At 40.5% G+C, this 14006-nt stretch overlaps 2 protein-coding genes across 2 annotated transcripts in view; one reads left to right on the forward strand and one right to left on the reverse strand.

Annotated features, from left to right (window-relative positions):
• LOC138308529 (ankyrin repeat domain-containing protein 6-like) overlaps nt 1-14006 on the reverse strand; it is a 76342-nt gene that overhangs the window by 18717 nt on the left and 43619 nt on the right. The gene's annotated exons all lie outside the window — the stretch shown is intronic.
• LOC138309123 (uncharacterized) lies at nt 7396-13146 on the forward strand. The gene is made up of 2 exons (XM_069250273.1): nt 7396-8523; nt 10866-13146. Exons 1-2 carry the CDS (start codon nt 7842-7844, stop codon nt 11909-11911), a joined length of 1728 nt encoding a protein of 575 aa, XP_069106374.1. The 5' UTR covers nt 7396-7841; the 3' UTR covers nt 11912-13146.

Here is a 14006-nt window from a genome sequence, read left to right on the forward strand (position 1 = left end):
GGGAGTACTTAGAACGGGATGAAAGAGCAAGGAGGCGTGAAAATGAGAAGGAACAAAAGGAGGAGGAGTTACGCAAGCGTGAACTTGAGGAAGCCGAGAGAGATAGACAGTTTCAGCTCGAAAAGCTTAGAATGGAGAATGATGTAGAGACGGCTAGACTTAAGGCAGAACAGGAAAGGAACGAGAGGTCAAGGTCACATACAGAGGAGTCAAGGTCAATGTCATTGCGACCCAAGCTACCAAAGTTTGACGAACAAAAGGATGACATGGATGCTTTTCTTGAACGTTTTGAGAAGTTTGCTATGGCACAGAATTGGAGTAATGATATCTGGGCTGTGAGCCTTAGCCCTCTGCTTACCGGAAAGGGACTTCAAGTCTATTCAAGCATGCCATCGACACAGATCAACGATTATGACGAGTTGAAGAAGGCACTCCTCAGAAGGTATGAGCTAACAGAGGAAGGATTCCGTGTGAAGTTTAGAGAAGGAAAACCTGAGAAAGGTGAAACTGTGTTTCAGTTTGTGGCGAGATTAACTCGATATTTGACAAGATGGACTCAAATGTCTGAGATTGTGAAATCGTTTGAGGGATTAACAGACCTGCTAATAAGAGAGCAGTTTATCCAAGCGTGTTCGTCAGACATGGCACTTTTCCTCAAGGAGAGAGCACCAAAGGATGCTCAGGAGTTAACACGGCTTGCTGAACAATATATGGAGGCCCATGGAGGAAATATTGGGAAGTCTAGCAAAGCCACATACAACTCGAGTAAGCCGAACCAACAAGTACGTAATAATAACCCCCAGCAACAGAAAGCGAATGACAAGGCAACAGAAGTGAAAGGTCAGAGGACACGACTCTGTTTCATTTGTGGAGGTGAAGGTCATATCGCGAGAGATCATGCAGATGGAGGCAAGATAGGATCAAGGCCTAACAAAGGTGGTCAGAGTAAGGACACCAACAAGGCAGCACTTTGTAAATCAACACAGAAGGAGAGGGCAGTAACAGATGATTGTATTAGGAGTGAGATTCACAGTAAGGAAGATTCAAGCACAGCGATAATGGGACGTATACGACTGGAAGACAGTGGAATGCCTGTTCAGCTTGGATACGTGGGAGATCACCCGGTGCAGGTTTTAAGGGACACAGGTTGTAGCAGCGCAGCTGTTAGGGAAGCACTCGTAAAGCCTGACCAGATGACCGATGGCGAACTCTCATGTATACTGATTGATGGAACAGAGCGGAAGTTCAGACTGGCTAAGATTGATGTTGATACCCCTTTCTATGTAGGAGAGTTGGAAGTAATGTGTATGAAGGATCCAATCTACGATCTCGTGATCGGTAATGTGGACGAGGCAAAGTTAACAGCGGATGTTGATTGGAGGCCGCGTTCAGAGGAATGCAAGTCAGCTGCTGTAGTGACCAGGGCTGAAGCAAAGAAGGAGAAACAAGCTATAAGGCCGTTGAACGTCCAAGTGAAGGAGATTGAGCTTGTCGGACTTGAAGGACTAGAGAAAGCCCAAAAGGCAGACAAGTCACTGGACAGGTGGCGAGAGATAGCGAAAACCAAGGGAGAGAACCCTGGTAATAAGTACCGAATGGAGATAAAGAACAACATATTGTATCGTGTCTACAAACAGAAGAGAGGAGAACTGATTGAGGAGATACGACAGATTGCTGTTCCACAGACATACAGAGAGCAAGTCATGTCACTCGCACATGAGTCAATTGTCGGAGGACATTTAGGTGTACAGAAGACTATCGACAGGATTTCAACAAGTTTCTACTGGCCGGGTATGACCAGCGATGTAACACGCTACTGTCGATCTTGCGATATATGCCAAAAGACAACTCCGAAGGGCAGGGTGACCAAGGTACCGTTAGGAGAAATGCCATTAATTGAGGAACCATTCCAACGGGTAGCGGTGGATTTGATTGGTCCGATTTATCCGGCATCGGAGACTAAAAACCGTTACATACTGACAGTAGTGGATTATGCCACTAGGTACCCTGAGGCTACGGCATTACCAAAGATTGAGACCGAGAGGATAGCAGAAGCGCTCCTGGAAATATTTTGCAGAGTTGGTTTCCCGAAGGAGATACTTAGTGACAGAGGGACCCAGTTCACCTCAGGACTAATGGAGGAGGTGTGTAGACTGGTGTCAGTCAAACAATTATTCACAACGCCTTACAATCCCAAATGTAACGGCTGGTGTGAGAGGATGAACGGAGTTCTGAAGAGCATGTTAAAGAAGATGTGTCAAGAACGACCAAAGGATTGGGACCGATATATTCCTGCAGTATTGTTCGCATACCGGGAAGTCCCACAAGCGAGTACCGGATTCTCACCGTTCGAACTTTTGTATGGGAGAACAGTTCGCGGGCCCATGCAGGCGTTAAAAGGAATCTGGACAGATGAGGCTAACGAGAAGTCTGAAACGAGGAATACTTATCAGTATGTTCTCAACCTTAGAGACAGGTTAGAAGAAACCTGCAAGATAGCTCGTGAGAGCTTACGCCAATCACAAGGATCGTACAAACATCACTACGACAAGAAAGCTAGGAATCGGCAACTTGAAGTCGGACAGAAAGTACTGGTGTTACTACCTACTGACAACAACAAACTTTTGCTTCAGTGGAAGGGGCCATTCAACATAGTGGAAGTTGTGAACCAAATGAACTATAAAGTTGAGGTTGGTGATAAAGTGAAAGTGTACCATGTGAACTTGCTAAAGCATTATGTTGAAAGAAAGGACAGCAAAGAACAAGATGAGACAAATAGTGAAGCAGGGTCAGCAGGAGATATAGCAGCAGGGATAGCTGTTATCGAGGCGGAGGATGCAGTTGATTGCGGAGCAGTGGACGACGAGAATCTGTTAGAGCTTGGAAACTTCTCCGGGAAAGAGAATTTCAAAGATGTCCAGATAAGTGAGGACTTAACGGAGGAGCAGCGATCACAAGCGATTGCACTTATAGAAGAATTTCAGGATATTTTCACCGATATACCTGGATCGACACACTTACAGGAACACCGGATCGAGACAACCTGTGATGATCCGATAAGAGTCAAACCGTATCCCATTCCTTATGCTAAGCGGAAAGAAGTTCAAGAAGAAGTAAGGAAAATGGTGGAAATGGGTATAGTCGAACCATCGACGTCGGCTTACAATGCACCGATTGTCATTGTTAAGAAGAAGGACCAAACCAACAGGGTTTGTATTGACTTTCGTAAGTTGAACGCCATTACGCGATTTGATCCTGAGCCAATGGGCGACATTGAGGATATAATGACAAGACTCAACAAGGACAATTACTTCTCAAAATTCGACTTGAGCAAGGGTTACTGGCAGATACCAGTGGAGGAGAATTCGAGGCACATGACTGCCTTCTCGACCTCGGAAGGATGTTACCAATTTCGGAAATTACCATTTGGTCTTGTTAACTCAGGAGCCACATTCAATCGCATGATGAGAAAGATGTTGGACGGCAGCAAGAACACCGACCACTACGTAGATGACATACTTGGTCACAACCACATATGGAAGGAACACATTGAGGATCTACGGGATCTCTTTACAAGGAACCGGGATGCGAATCTAACAGTCAGGCCATCAAGTGTATGATCAGCTACAGGACGTTAGGATTTGTAGGACACACTGTGGGCGAAGGGACAATCGCCATGGAGGATGATAAGTTGGAAAAAATACGCGACGCTCAACAGCCAAAGACGAAAAAGCAAGTCAGAGCTTTCCTTGGACTCGCCGGGTATTACCGGAAATTTGTGCCAAATTTTGCCGATGTCGCGAAACCTCTATCAGACCTCACCAAAAAGGGCCGACCGAATCAAGTGGATTGGGGACCACAAGAGGAAGAGGCGTTCAGGTGTCTCAAGGACCTCCTTACCCAGGCCCCGATTCTAAGGCTGCCAGATCTTTCCAAAACTTTCATCGTGCAATCAGATGCCTCAGATACTGGTTTAGGTTGTGTTTTACTACTAGAACACGCTGATGGTATATTTCCAGTCGCCTACGCAAGTAAGAAACTACTTGATAGGGAACGAAACTATTCAGTAATTGAGCGAGAGTGTCTTGCTATTGTGTTCGCCATTAAGAAGTTCCAAATGTACTTGTACGGTCGCGAGTTTATACTGTATACAGATCATAGGCCATTGGTGTTTATCCAAAAGAGCAAAATAGAAAGTAGTAGAGTTATGCGATGGGCTCTGTTCTTACAGAACTACAATTTTCGCATTAAGGCAATTAAGGGGTCAGAAAATGTAGCAGCAGATTATCTCAGTAGGCAATATTAGTTTTGTCATTCTGTTCCCTACAACTAGATGTCGTTAGAGATATGTTAGAGTTTAAGATAGGATTTGTGTATGTATACATTTATTCTAAGTGTTATGAAAATACATAAAGCTAAGTATTTTCAGAAATAGGGGGTTGTCAGAATAAATTTTAGTGATTTTTTCTATACACTACTATGGACATATATAAGATGGTGTTGTGCTCCCTATATTGTGTCCGCTGAGGAGTTATCGCCCTTCACCGGATGTGAAGATGAAAGAGAACGCGCTGAATTCAGAAGGAGGAGGACAGCGTTAGTTGGAGAGTGACAGGAACGCGCGTCGGAGACAACGGCTCAAGGAGCGGTGTAACCATGAACTGTATGTATGATACGTGTCTTCGAAATGAACTGAAGGAGGTTGCCTAGTTAACGTCATGAACGTGTGTATCAACTGTGATGTCGGTGCAATACGTGTGGAACTTTCGTGACGGCTGTGTGTGCACACCGTGTGGAAATTGGGTCACAGCGCGGGCGGCAATAGACTGTTGGTATAATTATAGTGTTATTGTGTAAACTCGACACCCCCTATTGTTTCGTTATTATGTCTAATTAAATGTTAAATGTATCTCAACTCTCTGTCGTCATTTCATAGTCCAGCTAACAAATATCGTCCAATATACCTAACGAAAGATCCCAAAATAAATTAGTCTAGGGATAAGGTGAGCGGAATCGTCTTTAGACGTCGTCTGTTTCGTCTCCTCCGCCCCATTCTAGGTATTTATCTAGATCATTTTTTGACATGCTGGGATGAAGGGCTATCAAGTTTGTTCAAATCAATGACCTTGATCTTCATTCAAGGTCACAGGGGTCAAATAGGCTAAAATCTTTAAACGACTTCTTCTCAAGAACCAGAAGGCCCAGGGTACTGATATTGGGCCTGTGACATGCTGGGATGAAGGGCTACCAAGTTTGTTCAAATGAATGACCTTGACCTTCATTCAAGGTCACAGGGGTCAAATAGGCTAAAATCTTTAAACGACTTCTTCTCAAGAACCGGAAGGCCCAGAGTACTGATATTGGGCATGTAGCATTCTGGAATGAAGGGCTATCAAGTTTGTTCAAATGAATGACCTTGACCTTCATTTAAGGTCACAGGGGTCAAATAGGCTAAAATCCTTTAAACGAATTGTTTTGAATAACTAAGAGGCCTAGAGACCTGATATTGGGCCCCTGACATGCTTGGATGAAGGGCTACCAAGTTTGTTCAAATGAATGACCTTGACCTTCATTCAAGGTCACGGGGGTCAAATAGGCTTAAATCTTTAAATGACTTCTTCTCGAGAACCAGATAACCCAGGGTACTGATATTGGACCTGTTGCATGCTGGGATGAAAGGCTACCAAGTTTGTTCAAATGAATGACCTTGACCTTTATTTAAGGTTACAGGGTCAAATAGGCTAAAATCTTTACACAACCTTTTGTGAATAACTAAGAGGCCTAGAGACCTGATATTGGGCCCCTGACATGCTGGGATGGAGAGCTACCAAGTTTGTTCAAATAAATGACCTTGACCTTCATTCAAGGTCACAGGGGTCAAAAAGGCTAAAATCTTCAAACGACTTCTTCTCAAGAACCAGAAGGCCCAGGGTATTGATATTGGGCCTGTAGCATGCTGGGATGAAGGGCTACCAAGTTTGTTCAAATGAATGACCTTGACCTTCATTCAAGGTCACAGGGGTCAAATAGGCTAAAATCCTTTAAACAACTTCTTGTGAATAACTAAGAGGCCTAGAGACCTGATATTGGGCCTCTGATATGCTGGGATGAAGGGCTACCAAGTTTGTTCAAATAAATGACCTTGACCTTCATTTAAGGTCACGGGGTCAAAAAAGCTAAAATCTTTAAACGACTTCTTCTCAAGAACCAGAGTGCCCAGGGTACTGATATTGGGCCTGTAGCATGCTCGGATGAAGGGCTACCAAGTTTGTTCAAATGAATTACCTTGACCTTCATTCAAGGTCACAGGGGTCAAATAGGCTTAAATCTTGAAATAACTTTTTGTGAATAACTAAAAGGCCTAGAGACCTGATATTGGGCTTGTGACATGCTGGGGTGAAGGGCTACCATATTTGTTTTAAAAAAATGACCTTGATCCTCATTCAAGATCACAGGGGTCAAAATGGCTAAAATCTTTAAATGGGCCTCTTGTTGGTGAACATGACAAGGTCTGTTTTCATTGCATTAAAAGTTACTAACCAACGCTTTGCCCAATTTGAGAGAGTAGAAAGATCATTCTTTAACTTATTAATACAGTCTGGACTATTAATTTCTGACGAGAGAGAAGTGTCGTCTGCAAAGAAATTGATGTCCGAAAGAATCCCTACATTAATGTCATTAACATTTATCAAAAACAGTAAAGGGCCAAGTATAAAGCCCTGTGGGACACCCGGGTTGGTATACCTACGTTCTGATGATTGACCATTAAAAACAACAAATTCATTTCTATTTCTTAGATAGCTTTTAAGCCAATTAAAGTTATATGTGCCGTATTTTTTATACTCACGAATCAAGATGAGCTTTTAATATGTTATTCATTACCAACAGTAACCATCATTTTGAGAATTACACTACTTTCAATCCATAGGTTTTTATTTTACAAGCACATATAATGAGTACATAGTCATACCGTGAAGCCAAACTGACGTCTACACATTTTTTACAGTGTTTATTAGTAATTGTAAAGTGATATCTGCAGGTATGTTTCCATCTAAACATACATAACGCATAAAATACAACAACTTTACAGTATATAATGTATGTGTTGTAGCTAATATTTATTAGGCATCTGAAGTCATTTGAATGACTTTCACAGCTTAATGCATCAAACCTTGTGGTTATCAATATATTAATAAAGAAAAAATAAATGTCAACATTTTTGTCCAGTAACGGCACATATAACTTTAAGTAGATTTCCTTTAATACCAATATTCTCTAATTTATATATAAGACCTTCATACCATACCTTATCACATGCTTTGGGAACGTCTAAAAAGAGGAAACATATATCTTTTCCGTCATCAATGATTTGTAAATTTTGTGAGTAATTTGAGGTTTATGTAGATAAACCAGGTTTATAATGACAAACATATTCCTCTAGTTATCTTTGCAGGTATAATTTGGTCAACATTATACTTGTACTTAATTATCTACGTAAATCAACAGTTAGGTGCATATGTTGAAGAGAAGGGCCTGGTCAGCCCTTGGTCCACTTATGTCCATAGCCCGGGCCTCGATTTCTAGGTCACTGATTGGTCAGTTGTACTCTTGACCGCATTATCGAGCACGACAGCCTCTGTAACAGGCAGGATTTTTAACTCAATTTTCCACACTTCATATGTGCTCATAACTTCAAAATATCTTAACCTATGACTTTTACATCATTCTTTGGAACTTTGTGTTACGAATAATGGATTTTCTGCTATCAAAGAGGCGCTATATGTGTTGTGTGAGGTGCTAACGGACAATTAATTCTTTACGTAATCGTGCCTTTCTACATAATGGCTACTCGACAAAGGGGACGCTCGACCACTAGGAAGGCTCCGTGGGACAGTTTGAATCCGGCTAACTGGACTACTACCCAACTTAGAGAAAAGTTATCTGATATGGGAATCGCCATGCCCCCTAACATCCCGAAGTCAACATTAAAGAACATTTATCTTGAGAACATTGGACGTAATCGTGAACATCAAACTCCTGACACAAACGTCAGTATATCTCGCGATGCCAGTGAAGTTTCAGTATCCCAAAACGTAAATTCGGTTGTTAGTGACTGTATTCAATCAGCTGAATCGAATGACATTTTAAATGCCAACGTTATAATACATAACTCATCGCCCAACACGATTGGAAATACGAGAGACGATGAACTACTTTCGGTAGCGGAGCGGAGTACTGCCGATGCCAGCCTGCGTAATCCGCCTCTCACACAGGATCGTATCTCTACGCAGCAAACAATGACGTCACAAAACAATATGGCAGCGCCCACGACTGAGCTATCTGGTACGATGACCACACTCATTTCGGCTGTACATACCATACAACAAACTGTGCAGGGTCTACAAACTACGGTCAATGGTCTCATCAACAGGGACAACCGCATCGGAACGGCCCAGGCTACATCGTTTGACCATTCGTCCACCGATATGACTTTAGACGGATTCAGTCATACAGTTCCACAAGGTGGGTACAGATTACCGCAAACTGAATTTGGGGTTCCTCTAGAATCCCTACCACATATCGACATAATACCTGATAAGATTAAGAGAAAAATATGGGAAGGTCAGGACGTTAATCTTGCCCAACTTCTAATGCCTCGTTTTGAAACCGTACGGGAAAACGAAAGTAGAGACGGAACCATTCAAATCAACATAGGCGAGAATGAAGATCCCCGACTAAATAAATCGCTAACGATTAGCGAATTTATAACGGCATTCGGAAAATATAAGAGGACTATCTGCATTAAAGCTCCCCAGAGAAGGATAGAACTCGATAGATATGAAGCAAACATTATTGAGATATCCAATGTGTATGGGGGAAAATTTTACGATTACCATTGCCAATTTTCTGCCCGCGCCGCAGCAGCTCTCAAGGATAGAATAGCCAAAGTTGATTGGTCTGTTCGTGACAACGGCCTACTTGCCATGATTGTTGGAAACACAAGGGTCATTACATGTCAACTCTGTTCTTTGACGTCACATTCTACAGCTTTCTGTCCACAACAAAGACACAAGAAAAGCCTGCAATTTGGGAAGAACAGCACAAACCCAAACAAGGAAACAGACAAATATGGTCGTCCAAAAACTAAGATCAATGGCAGGGAAGTTTGCAATAACTTTAACTCTGGGAAATGCTCAAGAGGTGATTCTTGCAATTTTTACCACGCTTGTTACACATGTAAATCAACTAATCATGGAGCAGATAGATGCAACAACGGTAATCAAAATTCAAAGCAACAAAAATCCGGAGTTCAATGACTACTGGATAGGGAAAGAGAAGTCCATACTCCAGTTAATATCGATAGACTCAGGCAGGAACTATCCACACATCCTGATAGACAGTTCGTTGATTATTTATGTGATGGTTTAGTCCAAGGTTTTGATACTATGGTCTCTACAACTGCTTTACCTACTAAAGAATGCAAGAATCTTCTATCATCTGTGTCACAGCCAGAAGTAGTGGACAAATTAATTCTAAGTGAGGTTGAGAAAAAGTTTTTACATGGACCTTTCGACTTACCACCATTTCAGCAGTATAGGGTAAGCCCTATCGGAGTGGCGTTTGGGAAATATTCAGGTAAACCTCGCCTAATTGTGGATTTATCTGCACCACACAATGATGGTTCGAATCCCAGTGTGAATGAACTGATAGACAAGGAATCTTGTTCTCTAACCTATGTCAGGATAGACGATGCTATCAAAAAACTACAGGAATTAGGCCGAGGAACTACTATGTGTAAAACAGACATTTCGGACGCCTTTAAAATTATTCCTATTTTACCCTCTCAGTGGCACCTATTTTGTATTAAATGGAAAACTAAGTATTATTATTATAACAAACTGGCATTCGGTTGTAGATCTAGTCCGAAAATATTTGACAATCTATCACAAGCAGTGTGTTGGATAGCCCAAAACAAGTATGGAATTAACCATATACTCCATCTGCTAGACGATTTTATTACCTTTGAACACTCTTCTAATTGTGGTGATAGAAATATGGCACTGTTAAGTCTCATTTTCCAGAGGTTAGGCATTCCGGTTGCCAAACACAAAACATACGGTCCAGCCACCGTCATGGAGTATTTAGGTATAGTGCTGGATTCTGACAAAATGGAAGCGAGACTACCCAGTGATAAGCTGACAAGAATTACAAATCTTCTGGAATCTTTTCAACAACGAACGTTTTGCACCAAACGAGAATTGTTACAGCTTCTAGGTCATTTAAATTTTGCTAGTCGTGTAGTCCTGCAAGGCAGATCTTTCGTGTCTCATCTCATTATCTTGTCTACCACCGTTAAAGAACTACATCATCGTGTTAAACTTAACAACGATTGCAGAGAAGACATTAGACTCTGGAAATATTTCCTATCAAACTGGAATGGTGTGTCAGTATTTTACAACTCGCGTGTAATAACCTCGGACGATATCTGTCTATACACTGACGCGTCTGGTACTATTGGTTATGGTGGGTACTATCAAGGACAATGGTTTGCAGAAACATGGCCAACAGATCTTCAGAACCCTTACGCGGACAGTAGTGAGCTATCTATAGCCTTCAGAGAGTTATACCCGATTGTAGTGGCGGCTATGATTTGGGGTTATCAGTGGGTTGGTCAGCGTATTGTGTTCATGTGTGACAACATAGCTACTGTGAACATTTTACAACGAGGGCGGTCTAAATCCACCCACATTATGCCTCTTGTTCGCAGTTTGACACTTTGTGCTGCTCAATTTAACTTTGTTATTTTATCTCAACATGTTCCGGGTCACCTTAATGACATTGCTGATTCTTTATCTCGGTTACAGATGACAAGATTTCGACGACTAGCTCCGAACGCTGCTCTACATCCTTGCAGAGTTCCACCACCATCAGCAGTCATGTGGCATTCGAGTCAACAATTCAAGAACTCCTGTCTGCGTCCATAGCTCCGAGTACTAGAAGAACATACAGTGTTGGATTTGATAAGTACATTAAATTCCTATTATTAGCGGGGCTTATCGCGTATGTCAGTCTACCAAATTTACCTGTGTCTGAGAACAACTTGATACAATTTGTCGCACATTGTTTCAGAAACAACATTTCCTATGCTACGATTAAGATATACATCTGTGGGATTCGTTTCATGTGCCTCGAGAACAATATTGCTTATCCATTTTCTCAGGATATGCCTAGACTTCAAGCTTCTCTTACGGGAGTTAAAAGATCACAAATACGCTCAACTAAGCCTAGATTACCTATCACTTTTCCAATTCTTCAATCTATATGTCACTACCTAAGGAAGAACAGCAAAGATCCGATGATGGAGACAGTGTGTGTTGTAGCTTTTTTCGGATTTCTCCGCTGTGGGGAATTTACTGTGTCTGGGGCTTTTGACCCCTCGATTCACTTGTGTATTAACGATTTAGTCGTGATGAAAGATTGTATTCTACTTACATTGAAAACATCCAAGACTGACCCTTTCCGAAAAGGGGTGGTTATACGTTTATTTAGTACGAACCATTCTGTTTGTCCGTATAATATGTGTGTTAAGTATATGGCATACAGATCTAGAATGCAGGCCTTACCACAACCTCATGATCCTCTATTTGTGAATAACATGGGTCAAGTTCTCACAAGATCTATGTTTATAGCTTTACTGAAACATACTTTGGAATGCCTTAACTTAGACTCAAGTGCCTATAATGGTCATTCTTTTCGCATCGGGGCAGCCACGTCTGCTTCCTCCGTCCGTATGGAGGATCATATGATTAAAACTTTAGGGCGTTGGTCGTCCGATGCCTATTGCAGATATATTAGGACTTCTGTAGATACTATTAAGGCTGCTCAGAGATCCATGGTACTGAGTGTGTAGAAATGTATCCTACTCTATTTATCTGCACTCCTAGTTAGTAATATGCATGATATTATAATACTTCTTTACATCTTACTTTTATATACATCTTAATACATAATTTTGGGGCAACTTAGGCTATTCCGCTATCATACACCTAAGTTTTTGGCTAATTTTTAATCATTGTTTATTTGTTCATGGGATATCACAATAATCAATAATCAAAATCCCCAAAATTAACTCTAGTTTATACTAGATCAACCCACACACATATACATGTGTACGTATATTCTCTCCTCCTCTTCCGGCTCTTGCTAGCTTGGACTACACCGAGTAGAGGACGGTGCAATTCATCTACCTCCTCTTCCGGCTCTTGATAGCCTTGCTACACCGAGTTGAGGACGGTGAAGACCATTTCTATAACGTTAGGGCATACCTCTCTTCCGGCTCTTGTAGCACTACAACTAGACTACACCGAGTTGAGAGGTTATGTATTCAAGAAGTTCTCTTCCGGCTCTTGTAGGATATATCTACACATTACCGGCGTAACCCGCAGGTTACGCTAGGTATCATAGCTGGCTGCGGTCATTTCCTACACCGAGTTGAGAATGATTGAATTTTCCCGTAATTCACTTTATACCCAGATTCACTTAACTATATCACTATCTTTTATAATTCATCTATTATATGACATGGCATTTTAGCTGCATATAGTTAAGTGAACCTGGGCTTTTGTTTTAGTGAGAGAATAGAACCTAAGCTTGCCCCTTTTGCCAAAATATGTTTTGTTATATTATATGCATTGATAAACAATAAATATGAACATGTTGTATATAGTCTATATATCCTTGTTGTGGTTTGTTTCATTATAAATTGAGGTTTATGTAGATAAACCAGGTTTATAATGACAAACATATTCCTCTAGTTATCTTTGCAGGTATAATTTGGTCAACATTATACTTGTACTTAATTATCTACGTAAATCAACAGTTAGGTGCATATGTTGAAGAGAAGGGCCTGGTCAGCCCTTGGTCCACTTATGTCCATAGCCCGGGCCTTGATTTCTAGGTCACTGATTGGTCAGTTGTACTCTTGACCGCATTATCGAGCACGACAGCCTCTGTAACTGGCAGGATTTTTAACTCACCACCACCATCCCCGCCGCACAACCTAGAATTAGACTGAAGTTCTGTTAAATTCGTATTCATGTATCTTATTTCTTTTACATATCATCAGTGCAAGTATAACTCAATTTAGTATTCAGCTTAATTGATTATCTGTTTTATATTTGTCCATAACCTTTATAATATCTCAAAGTTATAGGATTAAAATTGGTATATTTATATCATATTTAATCAAAGAAAATTGAGAAATAAGATTTCAAGAAGTTATTATTTATCTTTGGTCATTACCCTTTATAAGTGTGTAAATTATGTAAATATTGCAATCTTAAGAGTTAAAAAAGGCATTTATATATATATATACAAGTATAGAATATACAAATATGTTTTTATTTTTATCCAATTAAGATACTCAAATTAAATTTGATAGCTTACTGTTTGTTAAATTTGGAGTTATTTGCATTGAACTCCACATATTAAGGTAATACTACATGTACAATAGTATCTATAAGGATTGGTATGAAAAGACAATTATAAGTCTATACAAGTACATTCACTCATCCCTTCACAATTGTAATACTATGTAAACATCCAATGTATACGTTTAAAGCTTGGATCAGAACTCCATCTTTGAAATTTGTAGAATTTCGAATTGTAGTTTCTTATTAAAAAATTGTACACGTAACCCACAATTTTCACAAAATCATGGTTATAAAAATTGCTTACACTTAGTTGTTTATGATTAAGATGATATGCAATGTTACTTGTGATCATTTTCTTCAGGAAATGCTTGATATGTTTCATATTTGCACCTTTTACCCAAATTTAGGCATTTAAGTTAGAATTTGAAGATATACTTAAATGAACTTAACATGAACTTGAAGACTCTGATTTGATTTAAAATAGCAGATATGATCTACATTTACATTTGAATTATTGTACTATAGCTACAATGTAATCTTATAAGAAATTGTTCAGCAAATCAACAATGTGCT

The sequence above is a fragment of the Argopecten irradians genome, chromosome 15, assembly GCF_041381155.1.
Source record: "Argopecten irradians isolate NY chromosome 15, Ai_NY, whole genome shotgun sequence".
NCBI classification, from domain to species: Eukaryota; Metazoa; Mollusca; class Bivalvia; order Pectinida; family Pectinidae; genus Argopecten; species Argopecten irradians.